The sequence below is a fragment of the Phalacrocorax aristotelis genome, chromosome 5, assembly GCF_949628215.1.
Source record: "Phalacrocorax aristotelis chromosome 5, bGulAri2.1, whole genome shotgun sequence".
NCBI classification, from domain to species: domain Eukaryota; kingdom Metazoa; phylum Chordata; class Aves; order Suliformes; family Phalacrocoracidae; genus Phalacrocorax; species Phalacrocorax aristotelis.
The window spans coordinates 6191257-6217938 of NC_134280.1; the positions used below are offsets into that span (position 1 = coordinate 6191257).

General features: G+C 37.1%; 1 protein-coding gene across 1 annotated transcript in view; it reads left to right on the plus strand.

Annotated features, from left to right (window-relative positions):
* The window catches only part of LRP1B (LDL receptor related protein 1B), a 762836-nt gene that overhangs the window by 494943 nt on the left and 241211 nt on the right, over window positions 1–26682 (plus strand). Inside the window, exons 20-25 of the mRNA XM_075092828.1 lie at window positions 1544–1711; window positions 3568–3750; window positions 10521–10721; window positions 13167–13412; window positions 21593–21790; window positions 23408–23612. Coding sequence (XP_074948929.1) covers window positions 1544–1711; window positions 3568–3750; window positions 10521–10721; window positions 13167–13412; window positions 21593–21790; window positions 23408–23612 — 1201 coding nt within the window. The remainder of the gene's footprint in view (window positions 1–1543; window positions 1712–3567; window positions 3751–10520; window positions 10722–13166; window positions 13413–21592; window positions 21791–23407; window positions 23613–26682) is intronic.

Genomic DNA, 26682 nt, shown 5'->3' on the forward strand with positions numbered 1-26682 from the left:
TGCAGTACTATTGAAAAGTGATTCTGACATCAGGTTTTCATTTTGGTTTATATGAAGCTCCTTGTGTGTGCTTAACTGTCTAAGTTAGCTTAACGAATCACCGAGAATAAAGTAAAGCCACTGTGTTTGGAAGCCTGTGTAGCTATGCATGACTGAAGAAGTTAAGAAAAGCTACAGCCTTCTCGTGCTTGCTGGTGTCTGTGATTGAATAAATGAATAAGTGTAATGGGTAAGACTATGCAAAATGACAAAGTCAAGTGCTGTTGGTAAATTAGAGTTAATATTACTTTAAATTGAAAGCTAATTTAATTTTTAATTTAATAATAGTTATCTATGGATAGATAGTTATAGTTCTATGGATATATAGTTATAATGATAGATAGTTATCTATCTATAAATAACTATATAACTATTACTAAATATCCTTTTATAGAATCTACTATTTAGTATAATACAGGTTATACTATCTAAACTAAAAATGTATACATTTTTAGTCTTAGTCAAAATAGTTAAGCTTAAATAGTTTTAGGAATCTCACTATAAATTTCTCTATACTAAATATAGATATCTACAAATAACATTGGGGGCTGACCTGCTGGAAAGCAGCTGTGCTGAGAAGGCCCTGGGAGTGCTGGGGGGCAGCGAGGTGACCCTGAGCCAGCACCGCGCCCTTGTGGCCAAGAAGGCCAACAGTGTCCTGAGGTGTATTAAAAGGAGTGTGGCCAGCAGGTCGAGGGAGGTTATCCTCCCCCTCTGCTCTGCCCTGGTGAGGCCACATCTGGAGTGCTGCGTCCAGTTCTGGGCCCCCCAGTTCAGAAGCACAGGGCACTGCTTGAGCAAGCCCAGCAGAGAGCTACCAAGATGCTCAGGGGACTGGAGCATCTCCCTTATGAGGAAAGGCTGAGACACCTGGGTTTGTTCAGCCTGGAGAAGACTGAGGGGGGGATATCATCAATACCTATAAATATATGAAGGGTGGGTGTCAGGAGGACGGGACTAGACTCTTTTCAGTGGTGCCCAATGACAGGCCAAGGAGTGATGGGCACAAGTTGGAACACGGGAAGTTCCACCTGAGTATGAGGAAGAACTTCCCTGTGCAGGTGCCAGAGCAATGGCACAGGCTGCCCAGGGAGGCTGTGGGGTCCCTTCCCTGGAGACATTCACACCCCGCCTGGACGCGGCCCTGTGCCCCTGCTCTGGGTGTGCCTGCTCGAGCAGGGGTGAGACGGGATGAGCTCCAGAGGGCCCTTCCAGCCCCTGCCAGTCTGTGATTCTGTGATTCTGTAATAGTTATCTATCTATATATCTAATAGAATAATAGCATCTAATGTCTTATGATAAAGTAACCTTAACTGAATAAGTTAAATTAAGAGCTAATATTTGCATAGAAGTAGATTTACCATATGCCTGGGGGCAGTAAGCATGCTATTTTATTTACTGTACGTTATTTTCTTCCTGCCTTTTTGGAAATATCTTTTTCTCTTCACATCTCTTATTCAGATTTTTTATCTTTTGAAATAATAAAGAAAATCAATATTTGCAGATGACGACTGTGGTGATGGAAGTGATGAACTAGGCTGTGTTCACTCATGTTCTGCTGATCAGTTCAGATGTTATAATGGTAGATGTATCCCAAGTCACTGGGCGTGTGATGGTGACAATGACTGCGGAGATTTCAGTGACGAAACCAAAACAAACTGCAGCAAGGAAGGTTAGTCTGTTGTTTGTTTTTTTTTTCCCTCCCACATTTTAACACTTATAAACACAGAGAATACTTTATTGTAAATAGAGAGGGCCAGTCTTCAGTCAACGAAAAAGAGAAAATGCTTTTAACCTTGGTAAATGTTGGAATGGAAAATATGTCAAGTGTAATATAATGCAGGAGTGTATCATAGAAGAAGAATGCATTTGAAAACAGAATGGGTATTATACTGAGATAAGTTTTGTAGTTTTACTTTGCTGAATTATGCTAAATGTGATGTTTGTCCTTTTACAGAGATGCATGCTGCCTTGATAAAGAGGCAGTAAGCAGCATTTTTTATGTTACATTTATATATTCTGGAGTTTTTATGCAGTAACACTCATTTTTGTATGATCCAAATTATTAGGTTTTCCTTCAGTAGTGTTACTGACCCGTAAAAATGTTTTAACAAAATACAGTCCCATTTAAATGCCATACATTGTGTTTATTTGGGTGGGGAGAGAAGGGGAGGATGCTTATAGAAAAGGATAAAGAATAATCAGAGAAGAATGAGGAAATATTTTTCCCTCGTATTTTTCTCATAGTGGTTTTTCCACAACAAAGCAATTGTACATTACCTTTTTGGTCTGTTTGCATGAGTTTATGTTCTAAATCTAGTTGCAGACCTCATACAAATAGGTGAGTTAGCAGAATGCTGTGCATGAGTAGTGCAGTCCTTAATTTTTATATATTTACAATAATTATTATTTATCTGTATGAAAATAATTGGTCTGGAACTAAACTACTCACTTTCCCCCCTCTTCAAGTCCATCTCTTAGCTTAAAGTCCTGCTCCATCTTTTTATACAATATCACATTATGTTGGGATTTGCACCACTGTCTCTGAATGAGCACTGTTTTACACAGTTATTGTCAGCTCATATGTCTTCTGTGTCCTGCTCTGCTATGTGATGCACACTTTCCAGCAACTTGTCTTTGCTTTATTAATGAGAGGATGCAAGTATGCTGATTATTTAAAAAAAAAAAAAAAAGGCAACTTTTAATAAAATAAACCATATATTTATAGACAGTGCTATAAGAATCTGTTCAGATAATACTTTTTGGTACAAACAGAAATGTTTATGTTTATCATTACTTTAAAGTACATCTTACTGTCATTACATTATGAAATGCTAGTCATAACAGTTTGGGAAAAGGAGGGCAAGGATAAAATTAAAAAGCCATAATCTAGAAAATATTAGAGAATTAAGCATGTGATGAATAATTAAAGTCATATAGTTATTGTGTTTTGAAACGTTCAAACTGGTTCCATAGCTGCACTGAACTGAAGTTCATTCCTGTAGAATTCAGAAAGGCTACAACTAGTCTGCCAGTGCTGTAATAGGACAAGCCAGGCAGGTGTCAGGGCCAAAACTCTTGTGTCAGTGAGAGCAGAGGTGTGACCTCTCATGTTTTGTGTACTAGGAGATGTACCTTATCGGAAAAAGGAGAATGAAGAAGGAGGAGGGAATGTAGCTGGAGGGTGAGAGGCAGGGCTTATGAAGCACCAGGAAAACTCCATCACCTTACATCTCCAAATTCGTTCTTGTCTGAGACCTGGGGGGGGGGGGAAGGGGCGGGGGGGGAAGATATTTACCTTGAGCCCATGTTGGAGGGGGAAGTGAAGGGAAAGAGCAGGATAAGAAGGAGCTTGTCTGAAGCTTGTGTTTGAGTGATGAGTTAGAAAGGAATAGTGAGTTTTGAGTGTTACACTTGGGGAGTCTGATTTTGGCTTTGGGTAGGAAGGGGGATTCTAAGTCATTGTAGACTTGGCATGGAAAAAACTCACATAAACAAGTTCTTCAATGTAATTCTTATTTTCCTAAGAAACTCCCTCTCCTGGAAGATGCAATGGGAAGGAATTTCAGTGCAGTCCTGATGGGAACTGTGTTCCTGAGTTGTGGCGGTGTGATGGAGAAAAGGACTGTGAAGATGGTAGTGATGAAAAAGGCTGCAATGGGACTATACGACTATGTGATGAAAAAACAAAGTTCTCCTGCAAGAGTACAGGTATGTGCTTGCAGATATATTTTGCTCTCATTTATTCACTGTGTGTGTGCATCTGTCTGTTTGCATGATCTGAGCACATACCTACTATTTGAATACTGCTTTTAATGTTTAATACTGCTGAGGTGATGTTACTTATTGTACTCAAACCGGGAAAAGAATAATAATATACTTCCCCCAACCTGTTTTCTGATTTATGATATAAAATGGATGGGTTTTGAGATTACTTAAAACTGAAACTGTTCTGTATGATAGTACAACAAACCAAATAGTTAAATGTAGCATTTAATACTACTTCAGGTATTTTCATCTCCTTTCCATCTTTAACCCTAGAAGTCAGTTGATTGAAATGCTATAAAGTAATTAGCTAGAAGACTTCAAAGAATTAGAACTACAGCACAGGAAATTTGAACCATTATGTTGTAAGAAAAATACATTCTTTGAGAATGTTTAAAATCAGATTTTGGTAAGTATACTTCATTAAAAATGTGAAAAGAATGTGACAATCTTTACATTAGGATATTTTGCAAAATAATCCTTAGATGGAACATTTTCTTAAGGGAGAGTCCAGTTAAAGAAGAAATTAATATATGTCGGTATTGTATTGATCTTTCTACAATATCTTTCAAAGCTTAATGAAATATTGGAGGTAAAATAACTTTTAAAAGCAAAATTTAATTCAGGATATAATAAGTATTAGTACTGTTGCCATGAGGCAACTCTAATTATTACAGGAAAGGAGAACCCATTCTACTGCCTGTGATACAGCTAGGCATGATAAATACTGCAGTCTACTTACATGAGCTCTGTCCAAAAGTATTTGTGAACATGTATAGATACAGTAAGATGTTTATTCAAATCTACAGTGTGAATAGAGTTCATTTTTAATATGTACACTACTTTAGGATGTCTTAGAAATGCTTGGAAGTTTGTTGCTGCTTGGATTTTAGAGGAATCATAATGTCCAGAGAAGTAAATGTGGAATACCGAATTTTGTCTAAACAAAACATCTCCCTTTGTGTTCCTACAGTTTCCATGATGGTGTATAGAACAAGTAGCAGTTAAATGAAATAGCTTCAATAAGTAAAAATGGATTATTCACTTTTAATAGAAAGGTCTGTTCCCTGAAATAAACTGACAGAAACCTTGACTCAGGAAATACACTTCTTCCTGATATGATCTTTTTTCTAGTGCTTAAATGGGGAAAAGGATTCAAACTACGCTGCCTCGTTATACGCTTACCGATGTTTACAGCTGTGCACAAAGAAGGCAATATCTCTGTCAGTTTACAGGATGACGGATGAACTGTGACTTCTTTATCTGCCACATACAAATACAGCAAAAAAATATATTGTCTTCAAGCATTTGCTCAATTCGAGGGTATATGGCTTTGAAATACTGGAAAATACAATCATGCTTGTTGACCGTACGGAAACATCACTTTAGGAATCGGTTGTGACAGTTTCATCCATAATTTTTTTTTATTAAGAATATCCAGTAGAGGGTATTCTGTAACTTTTATAGATAGTCTTTTAGAAATTTGCCTCCAATAGTTGAACATTTTTTCCTATTATGTCACCTGAATCTTTGCTGCAAACTTAGTTGTCTTCATCTTTTCACCAGTATAAAAATCTTTTGAATATTGAAAGACTTCTGTCATATGTCTCCTTAACCACATTTTTTGCTGAATAAACAAATATTTTTCCCCCCCTCATACATCTTCTATTTTTATTTTATATTTTTAAACCTTTAGTATTTTTGTCGGTCTCACTGGAATTGTCCAACCTGTGCAGTTCTTGAGCTGCAGTACTCAAAGTCAGCCAAAATGCTGCAGGGCACTTGAGTTAACAGATTTCAGAATTACATTTCTATTTTTTTCAGGAACATCACACGGGTTGTTTGTAGTGATGTGTGGTGAAAAATATACCAGAGTTTGCACAGCAGTATGATATGAAATGCAATAACTACCTGATTGAGACTGATGACTGTTGGGCTGCTTCTAGCCAGTTATTTCTTGCCTTTAAATTAGATCAGGATTCTTTTAAATTAGACTACACTAAATAAGATTAGACTAAGATCCAACTTCCTATTTTAAATTCTGATTCTGTCCTCCAAAAATTATTACAGGCATGTACTTCAACTCAGTTTTATGTACCACATAAATCTATCCTTTTTATTCAGTCTTCTTACTTTGCAGTTAGTAGCACTGGACCAAGAGCAGAATCTGTGCAATCTCACTTAAAAAGTCATCTAATTACTTTAATGGTCATAACTGAGTACTTCTGTGAAGGCAAATGCATAAGAGCCATGAATACTTCAGTTTAGTAAGCAGTAGATCTGAACTGTATTGTGTATTTGTCATACTTACTCCTTTCTATATTTCTTTCAAGCAGCAGTTAATTTTATGTCTTACCATTTTTAATGCTACCCTGTGAGCTATTATTTTGTACTTCTTTTTTTGTCACATGTTAATAATATACTAGAGCAGAAAAAACGGATACAGGAAGAAGTAGGATTTCTTTGGAATGAAAAATAAGGAATGGACATAGAGAGGAAATAAAGTCAAGCGGAGATCATCACAGTGATACTGGAGAAGGGCAGTAGCTATGGAACCATTTGGATGGGGAGTGTAACTCAAGATACAAGTATGTGACAAGTAGAGAAGAATGGAGAGAAGTTGATACTGAGGAAGGCTGAGAAGGAAGGGTTTTTGAGCAAGAAGGTGATGAGGAAATGGGTAGGGCTGCCTTACAGATTATGTGAGGGTTGATGAGGAGGAAAGCGTCACTGTGGAGAGACATGGCATGAGAGGAGTTTGGAAGAGGAGAAGTTTTAGTAAGAACATAAGAATGGGAAGCATGGAGGAGTTCAAAGGGTGACTGGAAAGGATATCGGTTATAGGGTAGGTTTAGCAGCGTTGCTTCCATTTGTTCCCTGCCTGCTCTGTCTCTCTCACTTTTAGATCTTTAGAGCTGCATATCTTGTACAACTACTATAATGACCCTCTTGAACATAATGATGGCTCAGAATAATGAAATTTCTGACTGGAGGGGTGGATTCAGTTGATATTAAAAATTTAAATAAAAAGAAACCACCACAGCAAGTTGTGCTGGTTTTGGCTGGGATAGAGTTAATTTTCTTCACTGTAGCTGGTATAGTGCTGATGGCACATCGATGTTTTAGTTGTTGTTAAGCAGTGCGTATAGGAGCTAGGGGCTTTTTCAGCTTCCCATGCTCTGCCACGTGCACAAGAAGCCGGGAGGGGAGGGGGCACAGCCAAGTCAGTTGACCCAAACTGGCCAAAGGGATATTCCGTATCGTATGACGTCATGACCAGTATATTAACTGGGGGAGCTGGCGCAGGGGGGAGCGATCGTGGCTCAGGGACTGGTGGCATTATTGTCTCATTGTTTTCCTTTTCATTATATTCTTACTTTTGCTGTTGTTGTTATTAATATTATTGTTTTATTTTAATTACTAAACTGTTCTTATCTCAACCCATGTTTTTTCTCACTTTTACCCGTCTGATTCGCTCCCTCACCCCGCCAGTGGGGGAGTGAGCGAGCAGCTGTGTGGGGCTGAGTTGCCAGCTGGGACTAAACCACAACACAACTAGAAAATTATATATGTAGTTCCAATAGTGTTATCATTGTTTTCTGTGGTAACAGCTGTCTTCTTCAGGCCCCCAAATCATTTCTTCTGTCTCATCCAGGAGACATATATAAACATCTGCTTTCCACTAAAAGCTTTTAAATGCCAGAAATGACCAAATAGTTCAGTCTGTCTCAGGTTTGTTCCACAGGGCAAGAAAGATCACTGACCATCACAACATTTTGTTCAATATGTCAGATTACAGCATCCTTTCATTTTGACAGGAGTGAGACTGTGTCCATTCTATAGGTCAGGAAGGCATTACAGCTTTAGGCAGTAAGAAGTAACTGTAAGAGGAAACAGAATGCAATTAACGCTCCACCTGGTCATACCAGGTCAGACCGCTAGTTTTCCTACATTTTAATGAATAAGCAGTTGAAAATCTTCCTGGGCTCAGTATCCCAACAAAAACTGAGCAGTATATAAAAAGTTAATTCTGTTGTATTTGCTAGTATTTGTAGGAAATAAAAAATGTTGGAGCATCATTTGGATCTGACTTTCCCACATATTTGTTCCTTCAGAACTTCTGATTCACTACTTTACATCTATTTCTTCTGTGTTACACAGAAGAGCTATGGAAAACAACAGATATATCCATTGAGGCAATTAATTTGAGATGGAATTTTACTAAAAAGGTTCCTGGAAACCAAAAATATGGATTTCAATAAGGGGCAATAAAGCAAAAATACTTCTGTGAGTTTTAAGTAATGATTTCAAGACAGTCATAATACTTCATTACACCCATCTCTTTAGAATTTTGGCAAAGATTAATTCCTTGTAAGTATATTCCACTTAAGAACATGTCATAGCTATCACAGTGGAAGATGAATCTTTTATTATAAAATATATCTTCATTAAGGTAAGAGAAAGGCAGGAAAACTGATTTGCTCTGTAAATATTTGTATGTACACAAGATTAAAAAACAGATTAGGAGCTCTAATGGAAGCAACGTCAATTTACTCTGGGATCTGGTTAGCTTGCTGGATGCTGATGTTTTTCATTAGCTTTCTTTCTACTGCTGTGTTATAATAATATATAAAATCAATTATCATTTCAAGATAATAATGAATACAGACACTTTTGAGACACTTCTGATTGCACATAAGGATAAACTGCATACATATAATGCACGCGACTGTTTTCCTGTGTCTGCGCAATTCTGTCCTTTAGTGTAGGTTATCTGGGACTTTGACCAATCTAGAAAATATTGAAAGCTTTTCATTCTAATTAACACCACTCCCTGTTTAAGTTTTCCAGGTGATTTTGCACTGGTAAAATTACGTTCTGTTGTCTGAAACCATACGCACTCTAGTATGATCCTGAAGTTTCACTTCTTAATTTTCTTCACCAAAAGTGAAAGCGGTCTCAATTTGCCATGAGATGTTACAGAAACATATTTTCTGCATTGTACTTGTTTCACTGTAATTTATCCCATTGTCATTCTGTGAGGATGATGGCACCCTTCCCATTAAAAAAAGAGTAAAAAATAAAATTAAAAGCATTAAGCTAATTTTAAGCAAATATTTCCTTTAAAGGAAATTGAAATCTGCCACTGTATTATGGCAGGCAGCAGAGTTGCAGTTAGGGACAGTTGCTACATTGTCTGCACAGCTGTACAGAATCTATTTTGAGGTGGCTTTATATTGCCCTGTGTCATGGGCAATACAGAGTAAAAGATAGCCCATAGTGAATTGGGCACTGACGTACTGAAGAACCAAGGAGATCAGAGTTTCACCCTAGTTGATTATTTCACACACTCCCTCACTTGCTTCCCCCACAAAGCCATAATCAGTCTCAATTTCCTACTGGGAAGATTGCTGCTAAACTGGGAAGGTTGGGCAGAGAGTTGTTCATGCTGTGCAACAGTGTGCAGTTACCGGTCTTGGGCAGAACCAGCCAGTCCCTGGGCATCCACTAGCATTGCTATCAATGAATCCACACATCTCCAAGGTCTTCCTTCCCATTCCAGCCTGATTTTCTCTACCTAAATAGTTTATAGGCAGAAACACAATGCACGATCTTCTTCCTAACCCATGGTTCTACCTGTTAGAATTGTGGAATAGAATCACAGAATCATAGAATCAATTAGTTTAGAAAAGACCTTTAAGGTCATTGAGTCCAGCCGTAAACCTAACACTGTGAAGTCCACCACTGAACCATGTCCCTGAGTGCCATGTCTACGTGTCTTTTAAATACCTGCAGGGATGATGACTCATCAGGGATGTTGTCTCTTCATTAACTGGAGAATAAAGCACGTGGCACTTCAGTTCAGTCCAGGTGTTATCAAAATTTACAACTAGCAGCTGGTGGTTGTAGCTAGCAAGTCACAAGTTTATGCTTGAGTTGAAGAACAGTTTGGGCCAGGAGCACCCACCCACACACACCTGTAAGTGGTAGCATTCACAATCTCGGTTATTTTTCACCTATTAAAATCTCTGGCTTGGGTGATTCTAATTTAATACTCATATATTTTTTAAAGATCGTAAACCCTTTCTCAGTCAAGAGGCTGTCTTACATCTCTAAACATTTTTTTTTCCCTTTTGAGGACTGAAGGAAATGATCTGAAGCCTGGTTTGGTAAAACTGAAATCATGTAAGAAATTTCATCTGCTGTAGTTATTTTGTCTGGAAGCTGATCATTTATCTGACATAATCTGGGAATTTATTATTGTGTTTACTTCCTAGAAAGACTTTTGTTTCTCAAATCCAGGGTAATAGAGAGTCATATATTGAAACATTGCTCCTATGGAAGGCTGTTGCAGTAGAAGGTAGAGAGATGAAGGAAAGCAGAAATTTAAAAAAAAACAAAAACAACATTTAAAACATTTTAGTATAATTTGGTATATTTAACAGATTATGAGGATGTGTCCTGCCTTTATGCAGTTCTGTTCAGTAGAGAAATAATTAGGACTGCTGTCGTTTGGAAAATTAGACTGTCAACGCTGATGTAGATGGTGCTTCAGAGTATAAGTACAAGTTGGTTTCTTTCTGTTCATCTAAGAGGAAAGTACTATTAGTAGAAAAGCATAACAAAAAATATATATCTGTATAATGTTACTGAAGGTTTTTTCTAAAATTTGCTTCCAGTCTGATTTCCTGTGTTTATTGTCTCTTTTCTCCAAGGGAGATGCATTAGCAAAGCGTGGCTATGTGATGGCGATATTGATTGTGAGGATCAGTCTGATGAGGATAATTGCGAGGGCTATATGTGTGGACCGCCAAAATACCCTTGTGCTAATGATACCTCCATCTGCCTACAGCCTGAGAAGCTCTGCAATGGGAGAAGAGATTGTCCTGATGGATCTGATGAAGGCGATCTTTGTGGTACTTCTTTTAGACACATTTTCCTGCTTACTCTTGATATTGTCTGTCGCAATACTTCTTGCTGAAAAAACAGTTCTCATGTTAACCTTACTGAAATCTTATCACAGTAGCCTGTGTGAAAATATTTATTTAATTTAAATCATACTGGTTTTGTGCTTGAAGTATTTGTTTTCTTCAAATAAGGGAAAACATAGTTCCTTAGGTAGGTCTTTCATTTCCTAACCCCTTAAAATACTCCTGGAGGTACACAATTTAAAAGGCTCTGGTATATGTGAAAGGCTTTAAGCTAATTTGCAGTTCTCTCAAACTGCAAAAGCTTGAGTTGATAGAATCCTGTCAGTAGCTGTGTAGGAGTTTATGAAGAGATGCACTGGGATGACTAGGAGGAGTTAACAGGTCTTCCCGATGGTGATGATGAAAGGATTTCATGGCATGTCAGACAATGTAGGTTATCTCAGCAAAATTGTATTCAGTAAAAAATGTACAAAAATAATTTCATAAATCTGATAGAAGTATTACAGATAACCTAATTGCATTATTATAAAATATATGCAAAGATAAAATGAATAGATTTTAAAAGAATCTATAGCAGTAGTATTGTACTATAGTGATGGTTTAGGGATAAGGAGTAAAACGTTTGGAGGAAAAACTTAAGTAATTTTACAATTTTCTTCTGGTATATCTACAATTTGCCTCTCCCCACTGACCTTGCTTTGCATAAAATGCTTTACAATCTCCAGCATTCTGTTACAAAGCATTTGGAGATGTGTACGAGCATTTTCACTCTCTAGGTTCTATCTTTACTAGGAGACCCTGCACTGGGCTGTGCTGGGTCACCTGAATTGCTTGGCGTAGGCGGCAGAGCTCACTGGCTGGGCACCAGCTGCTGCAGGGTATGGCAAGGGGATCTTTACGCTGGCCTGCGGACTGTACTGTAAGAGTGGATATTAAATTCAGTGTTCCTCTGGAATATGATAGGATTATTTTGTATATCTAAATCCTCCAAGAGCTACATATGAATCTCATGCTGTCTAGACTTCAGGTGAAAGAAATTATAGCATAAATTCACTTATATTATTTCTATGATAGTTCTGTGTTTGGACAATCATCTTCCTACTAGTAGTAGCCCATTATGACACCTGTATCCTGTTGGATACTGTGTAGGGCCAAGCTTGGTTGTTAACACTTGTTACAACTTTTAGATGGTGTGTTATTTAGTCAACAAGTATTTCAGCAGTTGTTAAATATTTAGTTTTGAAATATACCTAAGCATAAACTAAAGGACAAATATGGGATGTTGGGCATCACATCATTAACACATTAAGGAACTTGATCCTTTTTTGTCATGATTAAAAAAACACCTATAAAAAACCAAGCTTGAAACCTGAACCAAAAATGGTTGGGGTGTGGTTTTTTGGGGTTTTTTTTGGTGTGGTTTTTTTTTTTTGTTTTTGTTTTTGTTTTTTTTTTAAGTGGGAAGGAAATAATTCTGTAGAAAACAGTTATGTTTTATACATCTTATCACAAGCGAGCAAGGCTTTCAGAGACTTGTTAGAATCAAACAAAATAACTAAAAGACACAAAGAGATAAATAATTAAAAGTGAAGCCTAGTTTCCAGTGTAACAATGGATGGTTTAGGCCCTCCCACTGATTTCCTGGATGTCAGTAGTACTATGAGGTAAGAAGTACTTCTATGCTTTTTTGCTTCAAAGGTCGCAGAATTTCTCACAGCCACAATTATCACACTTTTAATTCAGATGCTTTAAAGGTTTCAGAAATCACCTTCAATCCATTTAGCAGAGCTTGCAAGTCACCAGTTACCTGCAGAATGTAATGTGGGAGCACTGCCACAGAGAATGCAGAAGTAGTATCCTCTAGTAGCTGTTTTTGGAAAAGGAGGAGAAAAAACTCCTGATTTTTAAATCTTATTTATACATGTTTCTTTGACAAGTTGCTTGGGATATAGATACATAGCACTAAGAGCTGGAGCCTTCTCCCTGCAACCTCAAGGAGCTGGAGGCAAGGGAAATATTTGGGAAAGTATGCTTATTTCTTTGTGCATCAACTTTTGATCACCATTGAAGGTGGCTGACCCATAATATTCTTTGAGCTGACTCTGTATGGACATTCTTTAACTTTTAAGTGAATGAAATAATACGCATGAAAGTCTGTAAAAAGATATATGTATTTTACATCTACCGTTCTAAAATTCTGAAAGATTGCCATAAAGCTGCCATGCTGAATACTTACAAATTAGATAATTCAAAAAATAAATATAGAAAGCTGATTAACAAATGTAAAATTCAGTTTGCAGTTCTTAGGGGCTTTGTAGGTGTTTTAGTTGATCTGGCGGCTTTAAGAATATGCATTATAACTGACAGCCCTTACTGCCCTTAATGGTTTTGTTTGTTCATTGTTTAGTTTTTTTTTCCATGTTATTTCAGATGAATGTTCACTTAACAATGGTGGATGTAGCCATCAGTGTTCTGTGGTTCCTGGAGGAAGAATTGTATGCTCCTGCCCTGCAGGATTCAGTCTTAGTCTAGACAACAAAACTTGCGAGATTATGGATTACTGTACCAAACACCTGAAATGTAGTCAAGTATGTGAACAGCATAAAAATACTGTCAAGTGCTCATGTTATGAAGGCTGGAAGCTGAGTAAGGATGGAGAAAATTGCATTAGTACAGGTAAGTTGAAATTCAGTGTATTTTCAATATTCCAGATGTTAATAGCCGTTAAATCCATTTAGCAAAAAGTTATTTCCTACTTTTTTGTTAATAAGAAATACAGCCTTGGATTATCCAAACGTGGGGCTGATAGCAATCTGAAGAACTCATTAAAGCGGTCCCTCTTCTTGGTTCAGGAGGAAAGGGTACTGCAACATTAGTTTGTTGCTTATAAGACTTTCTAAGAATATTAATACCAAATAATTTCTAAATTGTTTGAAGTTTTATACAGTTTTAAATTTCTATTTAATATGCAGGGGATGTATTTATGGATATGTAAGTGTGTGTGTATATATATTGGAATATAGGGGATTTACTATGTACTTTGAAGAAATGGATCAGTCTATGACATCATGATAATGATCAGTGTTACCTGAGGGTTCAGAAGTTTAATTCTGAACGTGCATGCACACACATATGGTCACGTATCTGCTGCCTCTTAGTGTTCACAATTTAACCTATTTTTCCCACCTACAAAAATCTGATACTTGTTTTTTGATATCAGTAAGCCCTGCCAGCTCACTAATTAAGAATAAAAACAATATAAGCCACAATGGGAGAGGGGAATGCATTCCCCTCATTGTTCACTGTTGATAGGTACTGAAACATGATTTAGAAACTGTGTTAGGGGTGTCTTTTTCAAGTACAGTGTGAATGTGTGTGTGAAATACAGACATCTATGTGCAATATGAACTGTCACCACGTCTTTACCCTCACATACGGAGTTAAAAATAGCATTGATTTTGCTGTCTAGATTTTAAAAATTTCAGTTTAGGATTCTTTGATATTTATATTCTTTATTATCTTTATTCTTTGATAGTATCATATAAATTCTGAGTAGAAATAGCTCCCAAACTGTCTATTATTTATTTGGATATTTCAGAATTCAATAGATATCATGATTAACACGTTCTTGATTTATTCCAGATACTTAGAATTTCCCCTGATTAATCATATGAAAAAAAATCTGAATCAGTAAGCTAGAAATAAAAGCCAAATTTTCCTATTGCTAGTCACGTGAAATAATTTAGTAGCTTGCAGCCAACTTAATGGACCATATTTCAGAAAAGGCAAATTCTAATCCTTCTGCTTTGACAACATCTGAGCTAATTTACAAATCATTTCGGAACTTCATTACAGTAGTAGTGAAGCCCTTAATATACTTATGGCCAAAATATCTATTGCATGTAATAAAAATAATGTTTCTTTTTGCCAAAATGACCAATAATTAAAATTTGGTTTTATGTCATGGATGTTCTCTTAAATTGCATGTCTTGTCTTTGAACTATTTTTTTAATTCATTAAGAATGTGGTTTACATTTTTCTGGCCAGAATAACTGTTGTTATAGTTTCAAGAATTATGTTCAAATTGAATATTTGTGTCTCCACAGTTGTTGTTATTGTATGTAAACAATTATTACTGCAGTATGAGATCAGGAACGTGTGTTCTTCAGACATTACTGAGCTATGCTGATAGCTCAAATCGTGCTTCACCAGCATAGTACTGTGGTTCTGTATATCTGAACTTTATTTTTTTGCTGTTAAAATTCTCATTTTATGATGCTGCTTCAGTCTTATTCTCATTGACTTTTGATCGATCTAATTTGTTTTATTATGGACCTTTCCAATAATTCAAAAAGTGCATTCTTACTGGGTAACAAATGAAAGGAATAAAAGCATTTAAGACAGTGCTAGTAACTTGGTAGAGGAAAGCTTGAGACAAACTTTAAATTAAAGCAAAGAAACCACTATTTGGAAGCTAAAGATAAAAATACCAAAGTGAAATATACTCACTTGTGGTGAAAAATAAGAAAAGTGAGACTACGGTTTCTCAGTTTTTCTTAAGCCCATGAGATATTTCTTCTTAATGTTTACTGATATTGGTGAGAATCTGAAGTTAAAAACTGATTTTTACAGATTTTCTCAAAGAATGAAATACTAAATATATTATCTGAGACCAGTGATGTCAGCTGGTGTAAAGAAAAATGATACCCTTCGCTACAAACAGTAAGGATGCTATCCTAAAGCTGCAACAGAATTATTCCATATTAAATATGACATGTTTTTATAGTCATTAATAATCTTGGGCCCTTTGAGTTTATTTCAATTGAAAGACATGATGAATACTCTGAAGGTCAGATCCTCTGATACTTTAGTTGTTGACTGTGTGAACAGCATTTTAGTAAATTGAGCACAATTTTAGTCTCATTTGTGAATCTGTTATCCTCAAAATGTCCATACCATTTATGTCTCTGTGCATGAGATCTTATAAAATGAAGAAAAAAGCTTTCATATAATACTATTACAAGTAGAGTTCAAAGTGATCTTGCAAAGATAAATAGTCCCCCAAATGCCAAACTACTTCTTCAATAATACCAGTTGGTATAAAGTAATTCTTAGAATAGCCATAGTGATTTAAAATGCCTTGAACCAGGAGTAGATATGTATTATATTAGAGCAGTAACTAATAATCCTTTTTCCAGGAGAAAAAAATTACTCAGAGGAAAATTATTACCTTTCCCTTAGCTGCATTTTTTTAACAATCTAAAATAGCACTTTTCTATGTACAGTCAAATATTTCACTAGTACAGAGCAATAACATGTAAAGTTAGTATGCAGCACTTCACTTTTTCAAAATATTGCAAAAACATTTATTTGAGTGTCCATCAGAAATCTAATGGGAGGATGAATGCTGAAAATCCAGTAATGTATGGGGTTTTTTAATGTCAGTTGAGAATCAAATAGTCTGTCTGTCAGAGGAATCTAATGAATTACCAGAGAAATATAATGTGTTATGGAGTAATAACTATATAAAAATAAATTGCTTGAATTGAGCAGTCCTTTTTTTTTTAAATTTTCTCTCTCAATATCTCTTTCAATGTCTTGATCTTAGTTCCCCTGTTTTTCCTTATTTCTGCTTATGTTCTTTTCCTTTATTGTTTTTTTTCTCCTTCAGAGTTTCTTCACTTTCCGTATCTCTTGTTTTCATCTGTTTTGCTTTTTGCTGTTCTGGCGTGTGTACTGTGACATTACTGACTTCCCAAAAACTAAATGTTTCATTCACGTTTAAATTTGTATTGATTGAACTGAAAGTATGCTACAGAGCTCCATTATTCAGATAGAAAGTCAATATAAATTATATATTTTCATACCCATCTTCCTGGTTTCTCTTGGAACACATTTCAAAATAAGTTGTGCTGATATATTGCATTTGAACTCTTTCAGATGATAATAAGGATACCGAAAAACATGTTATTGAAAGATACTTAAATTTCATGTTTATGTTCATCTTTTCAGAATTTGGTATAATAAAAGTTCGATGAACTCAGAAACACTAAGCTTAGTATAGATTTAATTAAAAAAATTACTGTCATCCTTTTCTAAGCTGTGGGAACTCCATTATATCACCAGAGATATATATTTGGAAAAGAGGACGATGTGTGTGTGTGTTTGATCTATTTTAACTGGGTTTAAATTCAATTCTGTGATAATTTCCAGATAGCTTTCAATACTAAAATGGAGGGGGGTGATGGGGGGAAGGGATGGTTCAGTCATCTCTGAGCAATGTAAAATTTTTAAGGAAGTTTTTTTCAGACTCTTTACAAAGGTATCATTTTCCTTCGAGGTAAGTTTCATAAAAGCACAGTGTAGGTTGCTTGCTCTGCTACTGTTGTTACAGTAAGCTTCAGTTAGCATTTTTTCCGAGAAAGAATTTTAAATGAAAACCACCGGAAAAGGTGAAGCATCATTCTTTCTATACAGTCTTTTTTGAGTGTGTTGTGCAGGCATTTTTCTTCTATCAGAACTTTTTCTTACAACTTAAAGCAGTTCATGCTTTATGTTTGCATCAAAATATTTTATACACTTACCTATATGGTAAAAAAGCTTTGTGCAGTCATGAAGTCAGAAGGTACAGAAATGTGTGATTTTTCTGTAATAAATTGTATCACTTTTCTTATAAAAAAGCTTTAAAAAATGGAATCAATAACCCTGACATTGGACTGAGTTAATGTGAGATTTTATGAAAATACTCATAATCAATTGGTAAAATAAAAAGTATTTGCTCTCAATTTCCAGAAGAGAAATAAAGTGGGAAAATTACATCAAATTTTTTATTTACACAGTGGTGGAAGCATAACCTTAATTAAAATTGATGCAGTTCAGTCTGAAAATTCTAATTCACTATAATATACCTCATTTTATGTAGTCATTGAATGATAAGGTTGGAGGGACAATCAAAGGCTATCTAATACTGCTGTTGTTTATCTGCTTTCAAAGACCTTCAAGACACCTTCAGTGGTAAACTCCAAGTTTCCCAGGGGTGAGAAGTTTCAGTGCCTCACTCTTCTTAAGAATTTTTTCTAGTCTTTTGGAGTCCTCCTGCTCCAGTTTAAGCCTTTAATCCTTGGCCTACTTGTTATTTATATAGAAAACAAGATTTTTCCCATTTTCAATTCATCAGCCTTTCATGTCTTTGGAGAATTTCATGTGCTTCCACTCATCATCTTATTTCATTGTTTTCTAAACTAAGCCATTCCAGTTAGTTCATTCTTTGCTTGCAGGCCATACTTCTTAGATGTCTTACAACAGTTGCTGATTTCCTCTTGCATTCCTGTAGCTGATTTACATTCTTCTTTGAGTCATGTTTAGAATAAGTTACAGTATTTTAGATGGTCTTCTGCAACGCTTAGGAGGAGGGAGTGGAAGGGTTATGTAATTTTTATTTCAAGTGCAAACATTGAATTGACCTTATTTACAGTACCATGCCAGTGTTGATCTAATATTCTAGATTCTTTCCTACAGATCTGGTATCCCATCAGTTACAGACTCATTTTTATGCAGCTTATCCTTGAAATGTGGTATTTACTACACATACAGCAATAACAGGGGTCAGGCAGTAATAAGTAATATTCAAGACTATTCCAGTGCACTGGGTTTGCATGGCAAGGTTTTGGTGGCGGAGGGCTACAGGGGCAGCTTCTGTAAGAAGCTGCCAGAAGCTTCCCCTGTGTCCGACAGAGCCAACGCCAGCCAGCTCCAAGACGGACCCACCGCTGGCCAAGGCTGAGCCCATCAGCGATGGTGGTAGTGCCTAGGGATGACATATTTAAGAAAGGGGGAAAAAACTGTGTAACTGCAACCAAAGAGAGGGGTGAGAATACTCCTCTCATGAAGAGAGGAACAGCCCTGCAGACACAAAGATCAGTGAAGGAGGAGGAGGTGCTCCTCTGCAGATTCCACTGCAGCCCATGGTAAAGACCATGGTGAGGCAGGCTGTCCACCTACAGCCCATGGAGGTTAATGGTGGAGCAGATATCCACCTACAGCACCTGGAGCACCCCACACCAGAGCAGGTGGATGCCTGAAGGAGTCTTTGACCCCATAGGAAGCCCACACTGCAGCAGGCTCCTGGCAGGACCTGGGGCCTTGTGGAGAGAGGAGCCTGCGCTGAAGCAGGTTTGCTCACAGGACTTGTGACCCTGTGGGGGACCCATGCTGGAACAATCTGCTCCTGAAGGACTGCACCCCATGGAAGGGACCCACGCTGGAGCAGTTCGTGAAGAACTGCAGCCTACGGGAAGAACCTATGTTGGAAAACTTTGTGGAGGACTGTCTACCCTGGGAGGGACCCAGGCTAGAGCAGGGGAAGAGTGTGAGGAGTCCTCCCCTGAGGAGGAAGGAGCAGTAGAGACGATGTGTGATGAACTGGCCACAACTCCCATTCCCCATCCCCCTGCACTGCTCAGGGGGAGGAGGGAGAGAAACTGGGAGGGAAGTTAAGCCTGGGAAGAAGGGAGGAGTGAGGGGAAGGTGGTTTTAAGGTTTGTTTTTTATTTCTCATGATCCTACTCTGATTTGATTAGTAATTAATTAAACTAATTTCCCCAGGTTCAGTCTGTTTTGCCCATGACAGTAATTGGTGAGTGATCTCTCCCTGTCTTCATCTCGACCCAGGAGCCTTTCATTAAATTTTCTCTCCCCTGTCCAGCTGAGGAGGGGAGGGATAGAGTGGATTTGGTGGTCACCTGGTGTTCAGCCAGGCTCAACCCACCACAGTCATCCAGGCTATGGTGATGGATTGCTAGATTATGTAAAGCAGAGTGGTGGCTGGACTCTGGCTCACAACTCACCAGCTGGCACTAATTACTGCTATCCATTTGGCTGTATTTAAATAGCCTTATCATAGAGGAACCTGTTAAACTGGTTTCTGTCTGCTTTCTGAATTCTTTCCAGAAAAATTTTGCGCTGAGATGCAGTTCCTTTTGTTTGTTGCCATATCAGTCATTCTTTTGTTTTATGTAGTATCACATCTGTGACTTGGCTGTATATCAGCCACAATAACCAAGGATCTCAGTTTACATCTTTGCATTTCTACAGGAGGGGTAAGAAAGAGGGGAAAGACAGCAGCACTTGACCTTCTCATTTAAACCAAATGTCCAAATAAACAAAATGGTGTTACTTTGCCTACACGTATCCTCTTACCAATTTCTCATTGTTGCTTGCATTCTTAAGTATTGTAACTTAAATTTGTCAAGATCCCATTGAACTCTGATTGTTGTCATTGGTGTACCGGATGATTTGTACCGTAGGTTATCTAGCTTAAGCTAGACTTCCTCTACTTTGAACAAAAAAGCCCCATCCAATGTAGCACACATTTATTAGGTTTCTTTTTTTTCCATTGTGGTGTTAATTACTGAGAAATATAAAAGAATCTTAGGCACTGGAGTTGCCTAAAAAGCAGTACATCAGTCGTCTCCTGTATAATAGCTGCCAATTTATCAGAAATTGGGAAGTGCCATGAAAGTGTTTCTCAGGTTCAGATAACTGGTATTTGTGAAGTTGCTACTAATGTCAGTGATCCTGTTCTTCATTAAATTATTTAACTACTGCAGGGCTTTGAAAAGTTGCCTTTGCAGGAAGTAATTCATTGCTTTAACAAATAGGAGGATCATTTGGAAAGTTGAGCCAGAGTATGAACGAGTACTTCAAGAGCAGAAACATACCTCTGCTGAGGTACCTTATGAACTTCAAACATCATAGATAATCTAACCTGTATGTGCAATGGTTATCAAGAGAGAACATGAAATTAATCTTTTTCAAAATGAGGTATAGAAACATCTTTCTGTTTGGTGATAATTTGTGGAACATTTTCTTTGAATACTTTAGAAGAATAATGCAATATTACCTATTGTTATAAACTGCCAATAATATATCTTATATATAAAATAGGGGTTTAATTGTATGGAAAACAGAAAGAACAGGATTAATAAAAAAAAAAGTTTCCGACAGAAAAGGATTGGTGTGAAAAACTTTATTTACTAAAGTGGATAAACTGATTTGATTCAACAGTTTACAGAATCCAATTTTTGTCTGTCTTGTTTGTTTTATTAACACAGCTACTTGTTTGAAAAACCTTCCTAATCTAAAACATGTAAGAACTATAATAAAAAATCCATTTTGTAGTATGGTCAACCTATGCAAAGAGCACTTGCAGGTGTTTATATATAATTTGATATAAGCTCAAATGCGCAAATAATCTAGTATTAATTGGATAACAAAGAAATGAGAATTTTAGTGGTAGTTAGATTTGTGATGGGGTGCATAAATAAGCATACAAAATAATCATTTCCTTGCTTGCTACTCTGGGGTGAGGTGGTTTTTTTTAAGAATTACAATTTAAAACACAAGGAATATTATATATATTCAAGAGATACATTATATATATTTTAGTAAATTGTTTCAACTATCTGGCATTTGAAGCAATGTATAATGTAATGGATTATTTTTTTCTGAAACTTTTGAGAAAGCAGATTTTCATTTTGATGACATGCAACTTTTTTTACAGCTCTAATTATGGACTCCTTGTGGTAAAGCTACAAAACATGGTTCAATAGTTGAGTTTGATATTCCCAAATTTAATGTTTAATATCTCTAGTTGTGATCAAAGATAATGCTAGAAGGGAGAGGTCTGTGGGACTAAAAATGTATCTGAAAGACTCCTTATCAGAAGATGAATTGTTTTAATCATCTGTTTCTCCTGATAAAGTATTCTGTTGTTCTTATTCCACTTCTCATTTATATCAATATGTAACAGTGCCTTCTTTACTATTCTTTTGAAATATATAATCTTCTCCTTCCAGATCCATTTGAGGCTTTCATAATTTTTTCTATTCGACATGAGATCAGAAAAATTGATCTTCACAAACGTGACTACAGCCTCTTAGTTCCTGGTTTAAGAAATACAATAGCACTTGATTTTCATTTCAGTCAGAGTTTACTGTACTGGACAGATGTGGTAGAGGACAAAATTTACAGAGGCAAGCTCTCTGATGCTGGAGGTATGAATTTAATCTTTAATTTCTTAACAGTAAGAACAACTGCAGTTACAGGGTGTCAGACCTGATAAATTGTAACTGAGCTACCATTCACAGAAACAGAATTTATGATGGCATTTTGCCTTAAAAAAAGGAATATATCTAGATTGTACTTGATATAGAGCTTGAAAAAGACTTTTTGTTATAAATTTCTTTTGCAATAGGCTATAGGAGGAAGAAAATGGCAAATGCAAAGGGATGATATATCTTCCTGGTCCAATCAGTGCAATACTGTTTTTTTTCATTTTTTGTAGTTTACCTTCACCTTAATAAAAAAGTATAAGAATTTATCAGACATCTGATAAACTATCTGCTCTCACTAGGTGAAAGATTTTGCTTCATAATTTTATAGCATTCAGAAAGACTTGTTCTTTGCCCTGGTGACATAATTATGGCCTATAACTCAATATGATCTCATAATATATGCAAAAGTTTTTCTACAGAATGTACTTTGTTAAAATGTATATTCAGGTGCTTTCATTCCTGCATGAGCTAACAGGCGTAAGCATGTTTAACTTGCTTTTGTAAAAGTTCATGTATGCATTCGTACCGATGTTCTCCAACATATTTGTGTTTTGGTTTGGGGGATTTTTTTATTTTCCATAGTAGATGGTATTTGTGGGTATTTTTATATCCTCAGATCAAGACTAGGAAAGGAATATCCTACACTGCTAAGTATGCAAAGACTTGCTACTTTTCATTAATGGTTGTGTTTGTATGAAACCAGTAAGGTAGTCTGTTGTCATCATGCTTTATTATAATCACACTATACCAAAACCCATGTGACTTCTGTGCTCTATTAAAAAGAAAAATAATTTACTCCCTCAGTCTTGCAGCTGTCAACAAATGACTGGCATCTGCAAAAAGCACTGTGCCTTACTGGAAGTCCTGAGGGCTAACAGAGTCCTTCTGTAGTTGCCGTTCGCGTGAAAAATTTTGAGACCCTCCAGAGGAAGTATTTGGTAGGGAAGAGCTGTCAGTAGGCAGTGACAGTATGAATAATGCATGTGAATTTGAAGGAATAAAGTAAGGCTATTTATTGTAGAGCTTTTCAAAATGTGTAGCCCAAATGTCTCCCTGCCATTTCTTCCTCACAAAGTTTCAGTTTTCCTCTTTTCCTGATTGAGAAAGAACTGAAATAGAGCTGCATGCGTTTTGTCTAGTATGTCTAGTCACTGGGAGGTAAAGCATGAGCGTGTCCTCACAGATGCTGCAAAAGAGGTCACTGGTAATAGGGCACATGTACGTCTCCTGTGTTACTCTGCATGTGATCTCTGACCTTTTTTGAAAGTTTCAGAGCTTTACTTACTAGAGCATCAGAGAACTAAAAATTTCTATTACTGTGGAATGACGTTTATTTGTATATTGCCAGAGGTGTACTTACTTACAGCAGTCTGCTGCGTTTGTAAAGAAAAGATGTCGTGTGGAACAAAGTATTATTGTCCATCAGTTTAATCAAGAATGCTCTCCAAGAGCATATGATAGACTTGTAGGTCCGTGTTCACTATGTCAGACTCTATATTAGTTCTTTAAGGCTCTCTGTCTTTCTTCCCCCACCCCCGCTTCTTTTTGTTTTTTAAGGTGTTAGTGCCATTGAGGTGGTAGTACAGCATGGCCTGGCCACGCCTGAAGGTCTTACTGTAGATTGGATTGCAGGAAACATATACTGGATAGACAGCAATTTGGACCAAATTGAAGTAGCAAAACTAGATGGCACTTTGAGAACAACGCTGATAGCAGGAGCTATGGAACATCCAAGGGCTATTGCTTTGGATCCCAGATATGGGTAAATAGAAAAAAAGATTACTTTTTTTGTGCTGCAAAGTATTTTAAAGGTAGAGGTTTAAGCATGAGATTATTTGATTTCCATTTTTTGTTGAGTTATAGTTCCTAATTTGTCTTTAATAGTTCTTGAAAGTATATTTTGAGTGAAATACAATACATTATTAATGTGTTTTACGCCAATGAAAAGTGTTAAGTAAAGGTAAGTCGGGAAATACAGGGCTCTATTTGTTGGCAAATTAAATCCCTTGCTGTGTGATTGTTTCATGTAAATTTTTTTTAATGTGGATGGTAGTAACTGAAGGCTTCGGTCTAACCTTCCTGTGTGGTTAATGGGCAGATTTAGGTATTGCCAAGGTGGTTCATCTCACTTAGAGATTGATTGGTTGTGGGGTTTTCTTTTCTTTTTTTTTTTTTTTTTTGTGGGACTATAAAAGTATAGCTTAGATGTTACTGGAAGACTAAAAGTTAGTGAGGTAAATCCCATCTTCTGTGTTTTGTTCTCCATCTTTAAAGTGGAGATAATGTTTGCCAACTTCTCTTGGTATTTTTTCTACCTATTCACAACGGATACCCTATAAACAGGAATATTATTAATCATAAGTAGTAGATTCAGCCTACTACCATAAATATGTACTTTATCTAATGCCTGTCATATGAGAAAGTTTTCATAATATCAAACAAACTATTAGTTAAAACAGGCCAAAATTGGGTGTTGAAAAAAAAGTACACTTAAATTAAAGTATTGCCAGATTTTGGTAATATTCTAACACAATAAAAACTGTTTTCCCCTAGAGTGTAATTTTAGCAATGATCAAACACATCAATGTAGTTCGCAATTCCATTTTAAAATCTTCACAGTAAAAAACCTAACATTAAAACTTTGCTTAGGATATTTTTGCTTCCTTTTAAAATTTGCCTCTCATTTTTTGGGGCAGAGCAAAAATGACCCATACAAGCCATTTATATTAAAAATTAAGTCAACAGGCTTAAGTAGTGAAAGGGAAGTAAACCTGCTCATGGAACCCTTAACTCCCTGTTAAGCTAGGTGTCATTTCTGATTCTGTGTTGAAATTCAGTCTGCTGCAACAAAAAAAAAATGGACTATTCTTGGAGTTAGAGCAGTACTTTGAGGCTGTATGAAATTGCAAACTCATTATGAAATTTCATTACCCAGTGTTGTGTGTAGCTAGATCATTTTAGAGAGGCCAAAAGGTAATGGTCAATAGCTACATCCTCTCTTCATATTAATTGTTCTTTTGGGCTGGGGGGCAACCACCACCACCAAATTAGATGTGGCCAAAAATAATATAAATTACCAAGGATTTGCAGAATCATTATATTTAATTTTCCTTAGGAACCTGCTATGGTATATCATGTGTCTTCACTGAATATTTAGTTGAGTAACACTGCTGTGGACATAAAAATAAAAACAGATAAAGGTCCAGAGTCAGGAAATTGAGGTCCTTCTGGGTCCTAAAATTCTGCATTAGGAAGTACACACCTTAATGAGTAAGGACTCTGCCCTCTCAGTTCAGATGCTAGAAAGCTTATTTAGGGACTGCATCGCTTATCTATAGAGATCTTTAAAAAGAGGCATCTTCTTGGCAGAAGAATTGGCAGATAAGTTGTTCAAATTGAATGGTTGGGAGGAAGAAAAAAATCAAATCACTGTTATTCCTGAAACTGAAGGCTTAATCTGCCTTTAGAAAAGCTAGAAACAATTGTGTGTTACATTTTCTTAGAAGTGAGGAAAGAATAAAATCTCTGAACGCAGACAGGAACAGCTCTTCAGTCTTCTCACAAATAAATATGGATAAACGAACACTGATGTTTCAAAGTAGATGGTTCTGTTAGGGTTCAACAAATCCTGTATCCCAATGGAGGCAAGGCTGCCATAGCTCCATGCCTTTGATTCCAACCTGCAGTGAGTCTGAGCGGGTCTTCCCAGTCCATGCACAAACTGATGCACACATACTACATACATAAATGTATATACATGACGGGCCACAGAGATCTACACAGGCAGAAACTCTCAGCACTGAGACGAACAAACAGCACCAATGGTCTCAACCTCTCTGGCTGTTAAGACTGAAGGTCTCTTAGTGGGAAATACATATATATGCGTGATGTGGATTCCTGCAGTAGCTGTGTTTAGGCGGTCAGTGTAGCCAGGGGCTGGCCCTGGGATGGCTGAGCTGCCAGCTCCAGGATGTGTGAGCCCCAGAGGCTGCAGCCCCACACCAGCTGCTGGTGAGGATCCCACCACACACTGCTGTAGCTGGGCGTAGAAACCTAGTCCTACCCAGCAGCTAGCCCTGGCTCCTTGCTGTCTCCAGCTGCCATACACACCTAAATGTCTCTCAGTCAGGCCCCAGAGCTCATGGTCTCTCTGCCAGTTAGCCTGACCCTGCTAGTAGCCAGCACTCCCAGGTGCCTTGCTCCCAGACATACTAGCGCACATCTGGCTCCCATCTGTTTAACCCACTCACCGGTCTGCCTTCACCTTTGCCAGCGGTCAAGCGCCCATGTCCATACCCTCGCTCTCGCCAGTTGCTGGCACCCCAGATGTACAGGCCCTGCGAGCTGCCACCTGGGCTGGCACGAAGCTGTCTATATGCACAGCGCACACACGGAGCAGAGACCCTCACCCAGGGAGGGAGTTAGAATTGGAGTTTGGTAGGAAGACAGGCCTTTTTATACCCTTATCTCTTATTATTTAAATGTAGTTCACAGGCACTAAATGGAGAGGCCTTATTAGGATATATGTTCAGGACTGAAGCTGTCTGATGTTACTTGTCAAAAGTTTTGTTACAGTCTGACTCTCTGCAATTAGCTTTTTAGAATTTATTAAAAGTTTTCATATTAAAGGTATTCTTTTCCTTTAACAAATTAAAAAAAAAGTGTGTTGTTGAAAACTTTGTAAGTTAAGAGCAGTTAAGTGTATTTTTGGCCTTTTGGTGACACTACTACTGCTACATAACAGGAAACTTCTTTGGTTATACAGGTGAAAGCTCGCCTTATTAGAAAAAAATTGGAGATAGTACGTAACTGAGAGAGCTTACCATACAACA